Below are 20,562 nucleotides of genomic sequence, written 5' to 3'. Positions count from 1 at the left end.
GATTTTGGGCTCCTTTCTGACTGTCTCGTGAATTATAACAATATACTGTTTAACAACAGTTTTTTGAATGTAGATTATTATTTTTTGAATGTAGACTATTATTATTATTATTATTATTATTATTATTATTACTATTGTTATTGTTGTTATTGTTGTTATTGCTTTTGTTATTATTATTATTATCATCATTATTATTATTTATATTATTATTATTATTGTTGCCTCAGTGTAGCTTTAGAGAATTATTTTATATTTTATATATATATATAGACCAGAAGAGAATAGTATAGAAGGTGTGGTTTTGTGGTTTCTCCCCCAGCCTTTATACATCAACTGATCCTCTCAGTGTAACTCTTCTAATATGGGTGATCTCTGAAACAGATATTAGGAGGCTCATGTGCTGAATACTGATCTGACTGTCAGAGACTGGGGAACGTAGGGAGTATACTCTCAGGACTGCCCAACTTTGGTTTGACCTAATTAACTATATGGAGATTTGTGAGATAATGTATTCTTGCATTTTAATGTATGTCTAGGCGACACAGAGACAGTGAAAGAGAGATGTTGCAGATGAATGTCATAAACCAGCACTCCACAATACTTAAAACTGCCACACACACTTCCTTGACACACATAAATAACACTGTCGGCTCACAGGGCTGTCCATGAGAAAGACAGAGAGAGAGAGGTGCGTGATACAGTATCTAACCTCAGTAGAGGTCTGCATATGCAAATAGCCTGCATATTCATTGGCAAACAGAGAAACTGAAGCTCACAGGGTGGAGAAAAATAAATCAATTAACCACCACCACATTAGGCCACCTGCTCTTTCTTTGTTATTCTACTAGATTATATCTCCACACTGCATCCCTAAACACACACTTTTTTGTTCAGTCATTAGGAGGAAGTTAAATTGTTTTACATTAATTCCTTGGAGACTTAACCTTACATTAGCTATAATCACTACCAGCCCTATTTATAACATTAACCTAAGTATTTGTAACGGTGTGATGTGAACATATCTGTTATGGAATTTCCAGTTTATGAACTCATGCTATGTAAGTTGAGACAATGGTACTCAGGTGTCATTCAGCTCAGTGCCCAACATAAGCTCATAACCATTCCAGGCAGAGGAATATTAAATATTAAAATATTAAAGGTTCAGCTAAACTTAACGCCTCCAGCATGAGAATAAATACACCTTCAGTAAGACAGGAATTTCAAGTTGGGATGGTACCACACCGTGCTGTGTAATCCTAAATTCTCCTCAATTGAGTGTTCATTAAATGCTCCTGTATAATTCATCAAAGTCTCCCGAACACTTTTCACATATGTGAAATGTATTGTGCTGCAATATCTGTGTACGCACACAAACATCAGATCACACTAAAATGAGAAAACCAAAGTCTTTATTATAATCAACATGCAGAATACAGAAAAAAAACAGTTTTCAGCTCACAGATGAGTGTCTACCACACACGCTTGGCTACCTACCCAAAACTCTTTACAATGTAAGAAGGTTATTATTAAGAAATTATTACAATTATTCTGTTGTTTATTTCCATTTAGCAAAATCTCAAACACATCTGTAGAAAAGAACCCAAAACACCCAAGGCAACCCTGAATGTCACTCACATGACAGAGATACTTTATTTCATAACTAGCAAGCTGGTACTGGAGATTGGATATTAGCAGGAGCTGAATTATTCATGCATTTATGCAGTACACTAACAGGGACACTACAATTCCCATAAATAACATTTGCAATGCTAATTCTAAGCATTTCTGGCTATGCAATTACATATTTTGGTGTTTCTACCCACAGATATTTTAGTTAATGTACTTGCTAGTTATCTAAATAAGGTAGGAGTGTCATTTCCATTTCCAGTCTGCATGCTGGTTCAGAAGACTGGTCCTGTTTCTATAAACATCTTTTAGATATACAGTAGATAGTAATAAATTTCCAAGGTGATGCCATTGTGGCCAAACATGCAAAAGTCACCAATGGAGTAGTTCAAATTTTTTCACCAGAACAAGCTAATTTTCTGAGCTAGACTACTGTATATAGTATGTAATATGGTTATGCGTACACGTTTGTTTGTGTATGTATGTGTGTTTGTGCTTTAACATGTGTATATGTATTATACAGTACATACATGTATGATATATATGTGTGTGTGTATTTGTGTGTATGTTTGCATGTAGTCCACTGTCAGGGGCTGAAGGTTCTTGTGGACTCATAGTCCGACATACACTTGGGTTTGATGCCTTTAGCGTTGTAGTAATCCACCACCTGGTTAGGGACTTCTGCCAAAACACTCTTAGCCAGCGCGGCTGGGGAGGCCTGGAAACACGGAGACAGATGGAGACGGAGAGGGAGAGGAAGAGAGAGAGCGGGAGTGAGTGAGAGAGAGAGAGAGAGAGAGAGAGAGAGAGAGAGAGAGAGAGAGAGAAAGTAAGTAAAGTTTTTTTGTATATCACCTTTCACAGATAAAAATCACAAAGTGCTTCACAATAAAATGCAATACAACACAAGAAGTCACAATACAAGCAAATTGAAATACAAATAGAAAACATAACAAACAGCCATAAAAGAGGGAGGAGAGAGAAAGAGAGAGAGAGAGAGAGAGAGAGAGAGAGAACGAGAGAGAGAACGAGAGAGAGAGAACGAGAGAGAGAACGAGAGAGAGAGAACGAGAGAGCGCGAGAGAGCGCGAGGTTACAAATGCACACACATCACCAGCCATGCACAATTAGGACTAGGATGCAAACATTTACTGTTGGACTGATGCTGTCAAGGTCTGGACTAGTGAGACTGATGTAATCAGACAAGCTAATTTGTCCTCTAGTGCCATAGCTTGGTTGATATACAGTATATGTGCTTAACAAAATGGCACAGGAGAAAAACACATCAGATCCTGCCTTTTCATAGAAAACAATGCATTAAAGCACACTCTTTACACTAAGGAAAAGAAAATGATCATGTATATTAAACCTGGGTGCAGATTATTCCGCATGAGTTAATAATGGAATTTAGCAGTTGTGTTTGTTCCTATTTTGCTATTATAAAAACATGCAATTCCTTGACTTAAGGGTAAAAAAACCCAATCAAAATAATTAAGGAAAGGTATATTTTCATAACAGAAACTACTGAAACCTCCATACTGAATTACAAAAACACTGACATCATTAATTTGAGCTATTCGTAGCCAGGATGCATGTTGTAAAATAGTTTACTATTTTAGTAGTTTATAATTAGATCATTCTAGCCATGCAGAATTCACTGCTTTTATTTCATTTTATTTACTTTGTGTGAGGGTGTGAAAAGAGAGCTTGCTCTCAATGGCCCTCCCTGAATAAATAAAGGTTATAATAATAATAATAATAATAATAATAATAATAATAATAGTTAAAGCTAAGTGTTGATATTATTTATTCTATAATATCCTCCAAATTTGGTGGGTGGTTCATTCATTCAGCCTCTTTTGTCTTATGCAACAGTTGTATGTCTACATTTGTTTCTGTATTTATTGTTTATTCTATATTAATGTTTAATATGTTTGTTTGTTTGTTTGTTTATGTATGCACCATTCACCAAGGAAAATTCCACACAAGTGTAACTTATTGTGGCAATAAACCCTTTTCTGATTTTATTTTATTTATTTGAAATTTATTGTTAGGAGGATAACCCCTTGAGATGAAGCATCTCGTTTTCGAGGGGGTCCTCGAGACATAAGACAAAGACAATACAGCACATGTACATTCACACTCTCTAAAGCTCTCCCTCATCCCGCCTTACCCACCCCACCCGCTCCACCGACGCCTTATTGGAAACAAATGTATGTATAAAACATATTGCAGTATTAAGAGGCATGACAACATTTAGACCATACATACACATATGTATATACATACACATATATATACATACATAATATGCATACGCACACCTACACCCATACTCACATTTATACACATAAATAAAAGGAAAGGACAAAAAGTATCCAGAATATTTGGGTAAATAAAACAAAAGTCCAGTCACACATGATGAAAACATTTACAGCAACAGTTTGCATGCAAGTAAGTAAAGAGTGATGTTTTGAAGGTGCGCAAAGGAGTGACAGATCTTAGAGACCCAGGCAGGCTATTCCTGTCTGAAGGGGCTTTACATATAAAAGGTACGTCTACCACTCTTTGTAGATGATTGGCACAGTGAAGAAGGGATATTTATTGTGTCTCAATCTATAGCTGGGTCTATATGGAATTGTCTGATTCTGTTCAACATTGGGGCATTTTTTTCTGTGCTTCTATGTGTCTGCATATGACTATTTTTCTGTTTGCTTTTTTGTTATACATATGCAATGCACAAAAAGAAATCCATTATGTCAAGAATGCATTGTTATCAAGTTCAAAACAAGGCAGAGTTCTGTTGGTTCATAAAAAGTTAAATGTTATTTTCCATCAAGGGACTTGTGGAGTAATGAATGGAAGACTATTACTTTTAAATGTACAGTAAAATTATCAAATATTCAACCCCAAAACACTAAAAACTATACTTACATTCAGTACTGAAAAAATAAGGAAAATATTCCCATGCGTACACACATAACTACAATCAGGCCAGCCATTCGTCTGCATGAACACACATGCTCCTGCACACACTTCTGAATCTTCAAAGTCAGAGAGTCTGTCGTACTCCGTCTCACATAATTCCCCGAGACAATGCACCATCAAAGAGCACCCACCCCAACCTCTTCCTCTCATTTCCACCCTCTCTCCCACATTGTCCCCCTTGCTCCTATCTACCTGTTATCCCCCATTCTGCCTGTCTCACAGCGCTTCTGTCCTGCTAATCCTTTCTGAAAAGAAACGACAGAGCAGAAAATCACCTCTCCACCTCTGTCATACACTCCCTTGCTCCCTTTTGTTTTTAGCTCCAGTCTCCTGTTGCCCCCCCTCCTGCACCACCACCAGGCGCTGTCTCTCTCCCTCCACCTTCCTTTTCTGTTCCTCCAGATTTATTCTTCACCTCTCCTGTCTGACTTCCTTTAGGTACACTATATGTTTCTTCTCCATCCTACGTTCTCCCCCCCCTCTTTCCGTTTAGCTGGGATGTAATTTGTTGATTTGTCAACCTGTCAAAGACCAAACTCACCATAACAAACCCGGCCAAACACCCTGTCAAAGTCACGCAAAATGAATGGCACTAGAGAGAGAGAGACACACACACACACACACACACACACACACACACACACACACACACACACACACACACACACACACACACACACACACACACACACACACACACAAATAAAGCCACTGCTGAAGTACACTATTTCCACAGGGGCTCAAGATCTAGTGCACAGAAAGTAGTGTGGCATTATTCTGTCTTTGGAGACTCCACAGAAAGCTACTTTGTACAGTGTGTGTGTGTGTGTGTGTGTGTGTGTGTGTGTGTGTGTGTGTGTGTGTGTGTGTGTGTGTGTGTGTGTGTGTGTAAATGCAGCCTTACACTTAAGACAAGCAAAAGAAAGTTAAACTGAAAAGTGGAGGAAAAAAATAGCATTTTCTTTTAAATATCAAGACAGAACCTCAGGTGTTGCTCTAGCAACAGTATTGAAACATTTGAGGCTTTTTTAAAGTCTGTAGCCTTGATGTAAAATTCTTTAACGCTGACTAGAGACACTTTTATGACCTCACATTTCTTATGCCCTTTAATGTTGTAATTCAGCTTGAGAAAGCTCTAAGATTTTAAAGTAAGCAGCTCTGAATCTAGTGCAAAAAGCATGTTAACAAACCCATTCTGCTGCATTCTTAAATATAGTGCCCCATTTATGTCTTGATATTGCCTGACCTCCCCAGAGAAATAGTCACATTTTCTGCCTGGAATGCATTTATCTTTGCTCTATGATTTTTCCAGAAATTCAAGACTTGTCAAAACCGTGACTTCGATACTGGTTCCTGAACGATACTTTTTCCGATACCAATTTTATAAAATCCATTTTAACAAAAACAAATTAACAGCACAAATCTTTTTATTTATTTTTCAGCTCCTTCTATGTGAGCCCCGTCTCTGTTTTCCTGCGTGCCTCTACGACGTGTAACGTTAGACAGCCAATCAGCAGCATTATTAGATCTTGGTAGAAGCATGCTGCATGCTTATTGGCTCACTGACGTTGATGAGATTTACTCCTTAGGTATTGAAATTTGGTATTGAATGACGAGGCATTTTTCGATACTCGATACTAAGGAGGCAATTTGGTTGGTGCCTAAAAAATATTGAATTCGGTACCCAGCCCTATTCCCAGCTGCCACTCACGTGCTTGAAGTCCTTAAAGGGGACGAACTGGACGATGTCGCGGAGGACAGGCTCGCCCTTTGGTGAACGCAGGATCCCATCATCCCCGTCCAATATCTGCATGTCTGTGAAGTCTGCGTTGCCCACGCCGACGATGATGACTGACATGGGCAGGTGGGAGGCGTGCACAATGGCCTCCCGCGTGTCTGCCATGTCGGTGATGACGCCGTCTGTCAGGATCAGCAGGATGAAGTATTCCTGGTGGGAGGGGAGAAAGTTGTAGGAGGAAGGGAGGATGATGTGCGGAGGAAGGAATAGATGTTCAATGACTTTTATGTTTTAAAAGTGGCTTCTTGTCAGGGGCTAATTTAAATAAAACTCATTCTAATCCACTAGAGAGCCAGAGAAAAGGAAAGGCATTGAGGCAGAGAGGAATTTGCGCTCTGAAATATATGACTGGAATTAAATTAATATTAATCACTTCTGCCTCTTTTCAATGCATCTCTTTTCTTCTTTGTCCCATCTTTTACACCCTCTGATGTCTCACTTTTTGTCTTTTCATCGCCAGTTGTCTTTCCCTTGTTGTCCCCCATGTGTGCCAGTGCAAAGACCAACAGTCACAACAACAGGACCAAAACGGCCCACACTTTCTTTATTTATCTTTATTATTTTCTCTCTCACCATGGCCTCTTTGGTGTGCATCTCCTCCGAGGCAGACAAGGCCACTTTCTGGATGATTGGGGCAATGTTCGTGGGCCCATAGAGCTGGATCTTAGGGAGACAATTCTGGTAGGCCTCCACCACGCCTTGGATCCCTGCAACACACACACACACACACACACACACACACACACACACACACACACACGTTATTTTGCCACTTATTTGTCTTCCTGTCTATCTCTGTGTGTAGTGCACTGCACTGACCTCTCCAAGTCAAAGTTCTTGTACTGCTAAAATAAATCAGACTCTGCGCATGTGATTGCACTTCAAGGTGACTGGGCATTTTTCAAAAAGCACTCCTAGACCACGCACACACAAGCTGGCACACACATGACATATTCATGACAGGAATGCAGCAATGTGGGGAGAAGAGTGCACAAGCCCATTTCACACATACAGATTAGTGTTGTAATTCTCTGTATCTTAGAGCCTGAAATACTTCCTGCAGCATATTGACAAATCTCCCAGCTGCATGTGTGTGTTTGTATGTGTGAGGGAACAGAGAGTGGGGACAGATACTGTTTAGAGGGAGAAATATGGGTCTGACAGCGAGGGAGAGATTAGAGACGTGCAGTAGTGAGTGATACTGTGTGTGTGTGTGTGTGTGTGTGTGTGTGTGTGTGTGTGTGTGTGTGTGTGTCAGGGCCGGAGCGGGAGGGGGTTGCCTTCTGGGGCTCCATCTTTTCTTACACCTACATTGTGTAATTTTTTTGAGTTGATTCTTAGCAAAAAAACCTTTGTTCTTTCACAAATATGTGCTCATTCATGTGTTATTACTTCCACCAACTAATCAAAGTATTCTCGTTAGCGTATAATCTGCCATTTAGAATCATTCAGAAGACATACGAGCGACTCGCTTGAATGACGGCAGCCATGTAGCGCCTCCATCTTTAAAATACATTAGCCAAAAAGGGACATACCGCCGCCTTTCGCCCTCTTACACCTAGTGGCACCGTGACGAATGCAAGGGAGAGATTACTCGCCAGGGAAGCGAAAAAGAGAATTAAAAACGGCAACACAACAGGCAAAGCAACAAGACCAAAGTTAAAATTGGAGTGCTAGAACAGCTGCTTGTAAACGATGGAGAGAGCTAATTTTGGGTTCGGCCACCATAGGAGTTAAAACGCGCTCGGAATGGGAAGGGCTAGAAAGTAATATTCAGTTGGTTGTCATATACAATTTCACCGCTAGATGGGAGAAATTCTTACACAATGTAGCATTAAAAGCCCTGAATATTTTAGGCCAACTTTACTGTATTTCAGAGGCTGTAGTGGGTTCCGTTTTAAAGCTAGAGTGAAGCTAGATATTGGTATCATATGAAACTAAATGGGCTATATTTTGTTGAGGGAAAACTGCTAAGGCCATTTTTCAAAGGGGTCCCTTCACCTCTCACCTCTAGATATGTGAATGAAAATGGGGTTTATGGGTACCCACGAGTTGCCCTGTGTGTGTGTGTGTGTGTGTGTGTGTGTGTGTGTGTGTGCTTGATAGCTCACCAGCACATTCAGGATTGTCCTCATCAAAGTTCACGGCGAAATCGTGTGAAACCTTCATTTGGGGCATAGAACACAGGGCCTTTTACCGCCACGTTAAACAGAACACTCAGCACAACACGTTTTAACACCAATTTACAGGTTGGCAGATGCATTCTCTTTTCATGTTGATCAAAAGGAATCTGTGCCTCCGAAAGAGATCTAAGAGGTCTAAACCTAAAGGAACCAGAACGGCAAACACACATACACACATCCCAAATGTCCTACCTTGAAGTCAGGTGGTATCAGTGCTCCAAAACCAAACACAGGGAACATTTTATCACTAGAGAAAGAGAAAGGCACATGACAGAGAAAGGTTTAGAGCAGAGGCAAAGACAAATAATAGACAAAAGCCTTCAGAGGCAAAGGCTTGTGTGTGTGTGTGTGTGTGTGTGTGTGTCTCAGCATTACATAAATGATGATTGATGGAGTGGTTTCTACCTGTCATAGTCTTGGCAGATCTCCCCTACAGCCACCAGCGCTTTCAGGTACTCATTGGGCTGGTATGGGTGGATGTAGTGGAGGGAGCAGCTGTTTCTGGGATCCCCATTGGATGCTGTGAAGTCTATTGCCACCTGAGACAGAAACACACATACACACACACACACACACACACACACACACACACACACACACACACACACACACACACACACACACACACACACACACAGCATGGGTGTTCATGGACAGACAATGACATGCTGCTATAAATAGTGAGGAGATTTTATCTGACAAAACTTACTGTGAACTGAATTTGACAGCCTCCCATGATGTAATCCAGGAAGGAATACATTTTGATAATCTGTCAGGGGAATGTTGAGATTTATGGATGTCATGGATTCAAGATAGGATATAATAAAAGCTGAATGAGGTGGACGTATTTAATGGGTTATGACGCTCAACAATGGTGCTGAAATAATTGATTAGATAACACAAAATTTTGATAATCGATAAATAGAGTATCATGCAAACATACCAAACATTTACTGGTTCCAGTTCAAATATGAGCATGTTTTATTTAATTGTGAATTTAATATCTTTGGTTTTAGACTGCAGGTTGGACAAAACAGGCAATTTGAAGACGTAACCTTGGGTTCTGAGAAATGTGAGATTGGCATTTTTCACTGTTATGTGAAATTTAACAGTAGCTAATCAGCTAACCAATTAACTGGCAGATTAAAGGCACTCTGTGGAGTTTTATGTCCATTAGTAATGCTACGGAGCAATGATTTTACATGTGGGTCGCGTCTGAGGATGCACATGTATTATGTAGAATTTGATAGTGTTACTTCACCTTACAGTGGTTAAGAATGACAACACCAGAGTTTCTGTAATTCTTCTTCTTCATCTGGTATTTAGGGTTGATGCACTCCCATTGAAGCTGAGCAAACACACACACACACACACACACACACACACACACACACACACACACAAACGTGTTATTTGTGGTATAGCTGCTTGTTAATAACCGTCTACGAATTTGATTTTAGTGTTTGTTAACAGATGCATATGTGTGGACATTGTTCTGGCAAAATATACCTTAATATATCAATCCATAAATATAGCTTTTTGACATGTACAATATTGTATTCTTTCAACTCATATAACTTTTTTTTGATTGATTGATTGATTATGTTTTAATTGTATACTTGTTAAATACCTATCAGCTTATTGATTATATATATATATATATATACACACATACATACATACATACATATACACACACGTGTTGTAACCATTTTAAACATTTTGAACTAGCAAAGATCCAGCTGATATGAAATCGTTGTCCATCTGAATACATTTGTGGTGATCGGTGTGCAATCGTTACTCTTTCCATCCCTTTGCATGTACTCACCTGTTTGCCCTCCTGCTCTATTCTCATCTCCTTAAAGGTGGTCTGAAACTCCCCAATAAAGTCATGTTTTCCATTAGAGTCCCAGTCCCAAACTGTGCACTGCAACAGACACAAAGAGACACACACACACACACACACACACACACTCGTTCAGTTAGAGCGCAGCTGCAACACTGTCACCTAAACACACACACATGCACTCATGGCATGCAGGGAAATGCCATGCTGAATGATTGATAAGGCAGTGTTGATGGGGGGCGATGGAGCGGTGAAATATTAATCTGAGGATGCTGAGAGGGACGTGGCTTAAGAGACCACTTTGTGTGTGTGTGTGTGTGTGTGCGTGCGTGCGCGTTTAGGCGTAATAGTTTGTTTCTCTCAAAGAAGCTGCCAGACAAGAAAAATGGCCTCAATCACCAGTTAAATGGTCAGCGGTCCAGGGCACATCACAAACAAGAAACCCTATTATCTGAAAAGGTGGCAAAAGGCAGCAATATCTGGACTGTTCTGAAGAGTTTGTACAATCAATGACATTCAATAGAGTTGGTCAATAGAGACACACGTTAACACAGAGAGAGAGAGAGAGAAAGAGAAAAAAAGTGATTCTACATTTCACAAAGGTGTATTGGCTGTGAATGACTCATTTTGCTGTCGAGATTTGTGACCTTCTTGCCTGAGGTCACCCTGACAACGACAACACTTGATTAAAAACGACGACGGCAGTAATCCCCTTATTTTCTGTCTCCCACTTAGCTGACAAGTACATGCACCTGAAATGTGCGTGCGTGTGTGTGTGTGCGTGTGTGTGTGTGTGTGTGTGTGTGTGTGTGTGTGATCATTTGTGGGTTGTATGCGTGTTTGTTTCAGGTTGCTGAGAGCTGTGCGAGAGAGTAATGAAAGAATGAAGAATCTCCGTTCCATTCAGTGAATACTAACTGTTGGACAGAGGGAGAGAGAGACCAAAAGAGGGACGGAAAAGTAAAGAGGTGGAGGAAACGGATAAGGAGCAATACAAAGCGGGAGACAGACAGACACTGCAGAGGAGGGTTATGCATTTATGCATTGGTCAGTTAAGAGCCCTGTGAAAAGGAAGCACTGGTCTGAATAGAAATCTCTGCCCTGCCATTTCTCACTATAGCTCTGATGCTTCAAACAGGTAGCCCTAGAAACCATAGCCGATGGCCTGCATGTGTGTGATTGTGTGTGAGCCCTTTCTCCTGCTGTCAGGAGCCATGCAGAGTTAAGAAACCTCTGAATATTTAATGAACAACCTCATGTTTATTCATGAAAAGAAAAACTGTTGTTGATGTGCAACCACCACTTTCACACACAAATGTGCGCACAGATCTATTATGGCAAGTAAAGGTGAGAGTTTAGGACGACCACAGAGCTCTTTCGCACCCGTCCGGCTCTTTAAATAACACATCAGGTATCAGGATGACAGGAAAGGAAGTACATGACCTGACTCAGAGAAGAAAATGGAAGGAGATGATTGAGGCTGCTTTGTGACTTGCTCACATGGTTTGATTCAGTTATATAGGCTACTTGTGAATATGTGGTACTTTGCTTATATTTTACAAATCTCAACATTTGTATAGTGCACAAAAAAAAAACACCTGCAGGTCTTCAGGTGCTGTTCGGCCTCTCCCTCTAAAGCCCCTTTAACACATGCACTGCAACCCTATCTACCCTTATCTAGACATACTGTATCCCAGAGGAGCTGTATGAACGCAAATGTCCAAATCAATTGGGCCGGACATTAAACAGACTTTACACTCGTGAGCTGGCAGGGAAGCATCTGTTTAATGTCCGATTGGGCCCAGAGTTTGGATAGAGCAGGTCATTTTGCTCAGAATTCACAGCGAGATTGTTGGCGTGTTGATGATGTTTCTATCATGCGGCTGGAGCGAAACCGGAAAAATACAAACATCCGAGGGTGAAGAAGAAGTGTGATTTACACGGATCTGTAGAGATTAAAAGATTCTGGAACTTCTGTCGGTAAGGGCTGATGCCGAAATTGTCAGAGAAATATAAGGACCGTTTAATGACCAAATTACGAACCGGCTACGTGACCGGCTCTGTGACTGCGGTGTGTACCCCTTGCTCACACACAAAACGAGTATTTCTGGTAGGTGAGAATGTGTCTGACACGTACAATCTCCTGTTGTGTGCTACATGTGTGAAAAAGCAACTCCGGACATTCAGAGTTCATATGAGAAAACGGCTTGAATGTGCATTGTCTCTCTCTGGGGGAACTTAAAAAATAAAGGGAGCTGTAGCCAAGGTTTTTCACATTCAAATTGTTGCATATTATAATTGAGGTTAAATAAAATGATGTTGCCATTATAATGACCTGCAAAAAATAGTTGCAGACTCACCTTTAGCTCCCTGTCATGGTCCCCACTGCAGAGTGTGTTCAAGGAAACTTTGAAGGATTTCCAAACTGGGCTCAGGTTGTTCATGATCGTCTGCAGTGCACAAAACATTGCAGTTTTTGTTAATCACAGGCCTGAAGTGGAAAATAATATATCTATATGTGTTTGTGTGTACATTTAATTACCTCAGTTCTGTGTACGAGTGACTCAGTCCCGTCATCATTTAATCGAAAAATCTCCAGGAACGGGTCTGACTTGCTGAAGAAATCCTTTAGAGGGAAAACACGCATGTAAGGCCACAGAACTGCCTTTGATCACCATTAATCATTCATACACTAACAGAATCATTATTTCGCTCCTTTTTTCTCCCTTTCTACCACCCATCCCTTTCCTGTCCTCTCCAATTTATCAGCCCCTCTCCTGCTTTCTTCCATCTTTTCCCTAAGGCACAACTTGTTTGGATTAGTCATCCGTGGCTGTGCGTGTGTGAAAATTAATATAGTTATCTGTGTGTGTGGTGGGGTGGCTGAGCTAGGAGGGGGTTATTCGGGAGAGGGGGGGTAGGGGGCCCATCTACTGTATCTCAGCAGGCCTCCTCTAATGCCAGATTGTACTTTTGTGTATAAGTTGCTTTATCGCCATTCTCACAACCCTCCACCCACATACTTTATCACGCACACACACACACACACCTGCCACGCACAAACCCATATATCTGAATATTAATTCCTCTCATATCTAAAGGAAAACCACTGATTTTTATTAATCTTTGCACAAACCTTGTCGTCTAGCTTACGAGCGCTGAAGGAGAGTTCAACGTAATCGTCATTACCAGACAACTCCTCTGCTGTCACCTTTACAAGGGGGAGGCGGGGGTGGAGAGGAAAAAAAGGAAGCGGAGGAGGGGGAGGCAGAGAGAGGTAAAGGAAGGAGGTGAGAGAAAATGAGATGGAAATGAGGAAGAGAACTGATTGAACAGGCAACATCATCAAATTAATTATCTTCCGAGTGTCTTGAGTGCAAGGGGTGGTGCGTGTGTGATTTGTGCGTGCATGTGTAACTTTGGCAAGCTGACTCGGAAAACAGTGTCATACCGTTATGGAGGACTTTCCAGAAGTGTTTCCCTGTTTAAGTAGAGCTTTGGTCAGTTTCCTCTGAGAGACAATCTGAAACAAACAGACTCCACAAAATCAGCTCACATTCTCCACTTTTTCTCCTCAGAGGGATAAGCTTGCCCTGTTGGTGTCACCCCGGTGTTACCTAGCACTTCTCCGTTCTCTTTAATGCTAGCATACAGTACAACTGCCTACTTTACACATCCAATGGACAGAAAGCAGCATGGTGGAGTCACCTTTCTCACCACCTGTCAAATGTAATTTTCTTAGGTGTTGTATCCCTGTTTTGATCTGCCAGCTCCTATTTTGGGCTGTCCAGGTGTTACACAAGCTATAAGTGAGTGCCCAAGTTTACATGGGGAGGTCAGTGAGATCCATTGAGTGTCAACCACACATACAGACAACCCAAAACAATGAGCTAAAAGCACCTGGAAGCCACAAAGGGCTTCAGAGTGAGGTGTTGTTTCTTAAGTGTGATTTATGATTCTGCGGAGACTCCACGCAGAGCTTTCGCCGTAGCCTACGTAAGTGGCCTGATGTTTATACTTGTGCGTTGGTGTGTGCGTCGAGCTGGCGTGTGTGTGTGGGGAGTGGTTGATAGAGTGAAGGAGAAAGTGAGAGCGTGACGGCGATTAGCATCAGAGTGAGTAGTGACTCTAGAGTCATAGTGAGAGAAACAAAATGTCTCCCCTGTGCTTTCTGACCAAGGTGGTAAATCTGTAGCAGGAAAAGTTAACCGTCTCCTTGATTTCATGTTGTTTATGGAGAAGGAGAACCAGGAAATGAGTAGGGGGAAATGCAACGCTACCAAGCCACGGCCGAGCTACGGCATAGGGTCTGTAACTGGTCGGTAACATGTCTTGTTTAATTGCTGCACTTACATGCTGTCTGTGGCGATATCACTGACACAATGACACAATGCGTTTGTGATATGCCTTCCCCCTGGCTACATTTCTCAGTGATGATACCAGTAACTATGGTGGGCCTGCCACTGTACACGCAAAAAAGATCCAAAATGAACACAATTTCAACACAACTCTTCTGTTATATGTCTCAATTTTTACAATGTGGATTTCTTATAACAGATCAGTTACTATCACTGAAATGTTCATGTGTGCCTCTCTGGTACCTTAATACTGCACTTATATAATGCTCTTTTTTTAGCACGTTTTCCCATTTCAGTAAACCTCCTTGGCACTCGCCTTCAAAATCCCCTTCTTCCATGTCAATTGTCTCAGTTCTCCCAACTATTATACATCCACAAGCTGTATGTTGCTGATAGTGTCTCTGACAATGGGAAATGAACACAAACACTTTAATACTGTACTTTTTAAAAGTTACTCCTGCCCTTTCTGCTTTCTCTCTTGTTCCTGCTTTTCAGCCTGACTTAGCTGGTGATTTCCTGAAAAACCTGTTAATTAGTACTACTGCAATTACAATTTTCTTTTCAAATGTGCTTTGATATTAAGTAAAGCACGTAAATAAGGAAAATCTTTAAATATTGATTACAACTACATCATTAAGAGGGCCAACAACACCATTAGGTGAGAAAAAAAGGCCATACGTATTAGGATATGCACATATTAATGATTTGAAAACATACTTTAAAGCACCGCCAGGGCTTTACATAACTAAGGACTCAAGGAAAACTATAGCTCAGTGTAAAAGCAGATAGTGACAGTAGCCGACCTCAAGTGAAACGATAGCATTAGGATTCCATCCATGGCTAAGGTTGGTCTCTCTAATCTTAAAGTTGCTCTTTCACCCTAATTAAGGCAAGGCAAGGCAAGGCACCTTTATTTGTACAGCACATTTCAGCAACAGGGCAATTCAAAGTGCTTTACATAAAACATTAATGAGCAGTTAGAAAACGATAAAAAAAAAAAAAGACAAAAATAAAATGTATTTATTTATATTTATATATTATAAAATTAAAGTAGTACACAATACCCGATTCAGACGTTTCAAATCCCAACAATCTCAGTTTACTTTACAAAAGATTATATACTTGAGTCTGTAATTCTTACACTCAAAGCATGCAGGCTGTATTCGTGCATGCATATGTCTCACACAGACTTCCATGCTCTACACTGGTAAGCATAACACCTACTGTAAGTGATATAATGGGTAAATGCAATGTGCTGGATGTGAGTGCACTCCTTTCATGCATTGAGAAGAATGCACTCATCATACGCACTTCTGGTTCTTATGGTGAACTCACTCTTATAGTGTTCAGAACTTCACTCACACGCACCACTTACAGTGGGGAGAACAAGTATTTGATACACTGCCAATTTTGCAGGTTTTCCTACTCACAAAGCATGTAGAGGTCTGTAATTTTTATCATAGGTATACTTCAACTGTGAGAGACGGAATCTAAAACAAAAATCCAGAAAATCACATTGTATGATTTTTAAATAATTAATTAGCATTTTATTGCATGACATAAGTATTTGATCACCTACCAACCAGTAAGAATTCCGGCTCTCACAGACCTGTTAGTTTTTCTTTAAAAAGCCCTCCTGTTCTCCACTCATTACCTGTATTAACTGCACCTGTTTGAACTTGTTACCTGTATAAAAGACACCTATCCACACACTCAATCAAACAGACTCCAACCTCTCCACAATGGCCAAGACCAGAGAGCTGTGTAAGGACATCAGGGATAAAATTGTAGACCTGCACAAGGCTGGGATGGGCTACAAGACAATAGGCAAGCAGCTTGGTGAGAAGGCAACAACTGTTGGTGCAATTATTAGAAAATGGAAGAAGTTCAAGATGACGGTCAATTTCCCTCGGTCTGGGGCTCCTTGCAAGATCTCACCTCATGGGGCATCAAAGATCATAAGGAAGGTGAGGGATCAGCCCAGAACTACACAGCAGGACCTGGTCAATGACCTGAAGAGAGCTGGGACCACAGTCTCAAAGAAAACCATTAGTAACACACTACGCCGTCATGGATTAAAATCCTGCAGCGCATGCAAGGTCCTACTGCTCAAGCCAGCGCATGTCCAGGCCCGTCTGAAGTTTGCCAATGACCATCTGGATGATCCAGAGGAGGAATGGGAGAAGGTCATGTGGCCTGATGAGACAAAATTAGAGCTTTTTGGTCTAAACTCCACTTGCCGTGTTTGGAGGAAGAAGAAGGATGAGTACAACCCCAAGAACACCATCCCAACCGTGAAGCATGGAGGTGGAAACATCATTCTTTGGGGATGCTTTTCTGCAAAGGGGACAGGACGACTGCACCGTATTGAGGGGAGGATGGATGGGGCCATGTATCGTGAGATCTTGGCCAACAACCTCCTTCCCTCAGTAGGCTCATTGAAGATGGGTCGTGGCTGGGTCTTCCAGCATGACAATGACCCGAAACACACAGCAAGGGCAACTAAGGAGTGGCTCCGTAAGAAGCATGTCAAGGTCCTGGAGTGGCCTAGCCAGTCTCCAGACCTGAACCTAATAGAAAATCTTTGGAGGGAGCTGAAAGTCCGTATTGCCCGGCGACAGCCCTGAAACCTGAAGGATCTGGAGAAGGTGTGAATGGAGGAGCGGGCCAAAATCCCTGCTGCAGTGTGTGCAAACCTGGTCAAGAACTACAGGAAACGTATGATCTCTGTAATTGCAAACAAAGGTTTCTGTACCAAATATTAAGTTCTGCTTTTCTGATGTATCAAATACTTATGTCATGCAATAAAATGCAAATTAATTACTTAAAAATCATACAATGTGATTTTCTGGATTTTTGTTTTAGATTCCGTCACTCACAGTTGAAGAGTACAAAATCGGCAGTGTATAAAATACTACTACTAGTAGATGTCTGTTTAATGAATAGTGAACAGTGGAAGATGACAGTAATAGCAAGGAGTGTAACATGGCGTGATTACAGTAAGTGTCCAGAAGACAGCTAAAACTTAACTTACTCACCTTTGTGTGTACTCATCTGTCACATCATCCATTCTTAACTAACCTGCATGTTTCACATAAGCTCCCCATTTGGTCAAGCACTGACCCGTCAAAAGACACACTGACCTGTCCTAAGGTGCACTCCAAGGCTCCCAGGAAGTCAGCGTCACGGAGGCCATTGTTGCCAGAGCTGATGTCATGAAGTTCAAAGCGGAGCCTCTGGACCTCCTCAAAGTAGTAATCCACCAGGAGGATCTTGGAGAAGACTGGGCTGCTACTGCTGCGAATCACCTCTGTACGGTCCACCTGCAAACACACGAGTATTTAGGGTTGATGCACTCCCATTGAAGCTGGGCACACACACACACACACACACACACACACACACACACACACACACACACACACACACACACACTCAAGGTTAACCCTAGTACTTCCAATGATCATGATAGCAGAGTTGGTAAATGGAAAATCACCTGGGAAGTGGAAATGCTACATCAAATGATACCATAATAAAACTAGAGGGTCAAATTGATTTCCATTATTAATTCATTTTGAATCAATCTGTTTCATTGATTTATTACTTTTTTATGTCCAATTAAATATAATGTTGAATAGTTTTATAATGACATTTATTTAATTATTTAACTAACTACTTTGTTACCATTCATACTTATTGGTCAAAACATCTAATGACATACAACTAAATCCTATATTATTATTTTGTTACTTTAAAAATCAACCAATTAATCAATCAATCAATCATTTTTTCATAGATCTGTATATTTGTCATATAGTAAAGGTCTAGCTATGTGAAAGTGGTGTTTCATCAAACTTTGCTATTTTATTGTTGGCAGTTTCACTTTTCAAATTTGTTTTTAATGGTCTTTCCAAAGTGAACTATGAAGTATGAAGATTTCGTTTAACACCCAACACAGACATTGTGCATTGATTGTGAACCTCAGCAGACTTTTCAGCACTGCAGCAATTACCACAAATAGCCATTATCAAATTGTTTACACTTCACACTACACATCAACTTAAGGACTGGGAATATAGACTTTTTTATGGCTAAAATTGCACAAGCTGTTTGATGACAGAATCGTTGTAACATTGATCTGACATTTTCTTCTCTCTGACTGCCTGACGGAGAAGCCAAACAAAAGGCTCAACACTGCCAACAAAACGTACCCGACACTAGCAGCAACGACTGGGTCCCTTTTATTGTTGATAACCCTTTGACACACACACACACACACACACACACACACACACACACACACACACACACACACACACGTGAATGTCACACTAGCAGACTCAACAAACACACACACAAACAGATTTGGCCTTTTTCTGACACTTACCTCAATAGTCTGGCATCTCATCAAAGCAAAAAGAATCATGAACACACACACATACACAAAGTAGCTTTCTGTGGAGTCTCCAAAGACAGAATAATGCCACACTACTTTCTGCGCACTAGATCTTGAGAAAGAAAGACACAAAGTTCCACTCCTGAATTTCCCTGATGTTGTGCCCTTACAAAGTTCAGCTAATACGTGTGCTACTACGCCACCTGTGAGACTTCAGTGGGAATAAGATGTTTCTTAAAGAAGGAGATTCCATCTGAAGTCCCTGAAAGAGGAAAGGAAGTGAAACACCTACTACCAGAAAGCACCATCAGTTCTCCATTTCTTTTCTAATTTCAAGTGCTAAAGAATCTATTCTGCACAGTGTGCCAATACAATGCATGATTCCAGAAAAGAAGTAATTTGTTATTTTCAATATCAAAATGATTGGGGCAGACAACTTGTTTTGGAGAGCTAAGATGATCAGAGTAACAAAACCAGCACACTTTCAATTTTACGGTGACAATCTATAAAATATTTACAACAGCAAATACAATCTGTACACCAATCTCCAAAAGATGACTTCAGTTGGCTGCTGTGACAATTAGCATCCATAATTTATTAGAACCAAGCATAACCTGCAATTTAGCGGGAGAAGGTTAGCGACACAATCACAGCTCTTCATGACAGCGTAGGTCCTTGATTATACACCATCATTTTGTCAAACAATTCTTTGACAAGTGTTGTCTGCCGAGGAATTAATAAGGAACAAAACATGAAGAGCAGATGAAGACACTTAGAGTCTAACGCAAAGATAAATTGTTTATGAAAAGCATCAATAGCAATATAATGTCATGTCACTAAGGAACTGGAAAGCTTTTATTAATGCTAGGCAGTTCTATTGGCTGTTCTATGTGCTCTGTAAAGAAAATAGTTCAAATGGCACCCTTATTCATAAAAGAGCAACAATATACAGTATGGGTAGATAGCACATACACAAACCTGCTGCTCTTATTGAGAATGTCTTACAATGGGCAGTGAGTGTTACGAGCAAGAACACTTTGACTGATATAACCATTACACTTTCATTTTCTGACTTTGTCTTTATGAACTGCAGACCCCCCCCACCTTTCACTTCAGTCCTTCATCCCACCAAGTTACTGTACCTCAAACCACTGCCCGTGCGACTGCATCTTGAGCACCACGCAGGGGTCAGGTTTGGAGAGAGCGTCGCGGTCCGAGATCCCCCGGCTGGCCACTCTCAGCTCCACTTTAGCTAGGCATGGAGAGCTGATGAAGCCCAGTGTGGCCTCTGCAGACTCATAGATGTTACTCATGCTGAACACACAATAACACACTGCAAGGAGAGGGAGAGAGGATAAAAGACAGGG

At 40.9% G+C, this 20,562-nt stretch overlaps 1 protein-coding gene across 1 annotated transcript; it reads right to left on the bottom strand.

Moving 5' to 3' along the window:
- Positions 1–1,394: 1,394 nt before the first annotated feature.
- Positions 1,395–19,327, bottom strand: LOC144528749 (copine-4-like). The gene is made up of 15 exons (XM_078267540.1): positions 19,187–19,327; positions 17,943–18,122; positions 13,893–13,964; positions 13,578–13,652; positions 12,984–13,067; positions 12,802–12,891; positions 10,424–10,522; positions 9,857–9,943; positions 9,305–9,364; positions 9,001–9,134; positions 8,788–8,842; positions 8,524–8,575; positions 6,986–7,119; positions 6,326–6,562; positions 1,395–2,344 (listed from the first exon to the last, which is right to left on the bottom strand). The coding sequence occupies exons 1-15, from the start codon at positions 19,223–19,225 to the stop codon at positions 2,213–2,215; spliced, it is 1,530 nt and encodes a 509-aa protein (XP_078123666.1). The 5' UTR covers positions 19,226–19,327; the 3' UTR covers positions 1,395–2,212.
- Between the last annotated feature and the right edge of the window lie 1,235 nt (positions 19,328–20,562).

Source organism: Sander vitreus, chromosome 14, assembly GCF_031162955.1.
Source record: "Sander vitreus isolate 19-12246 chromosome 14, sanVit1, whole genome shotgun sequence".
Classification (NCBI taxonomy): domain Eukaryota; kingdom Metazoa; phylum Chordata; class Actinopteri; order Perciformes; family Percidae; genus Sander; species Sander vitreus.
This window is presented reverse-complemented; position numbering and strand designations above follow the sequence as displayed.

Excerpts from the sequence above, each read along its gene's own strand:
- LOC144528749 (XM_078267540.1), bottom strand. The coding sequence starts at position 19,225 with ATGATTCTTTTTGCTTTGATGAGATGCCAGACTATTGAG. Across the intron at positions 9,135-9,304 it reads GCTGTCAAATTCAGTTCACA|GTGGCAATAGACTTCACAGC; the intron begins GTAAGTTTTGTC and ends TTTCTGTCTCAG. Across the intron at positions 2,345-6,325 it reads CCTTTAAGGACTTCAAGCAC|GCCTCCCCAGCCGCGCTGGC; the intron begins GTGAGTGGCAGC and ends CCGTGTTTCCAG.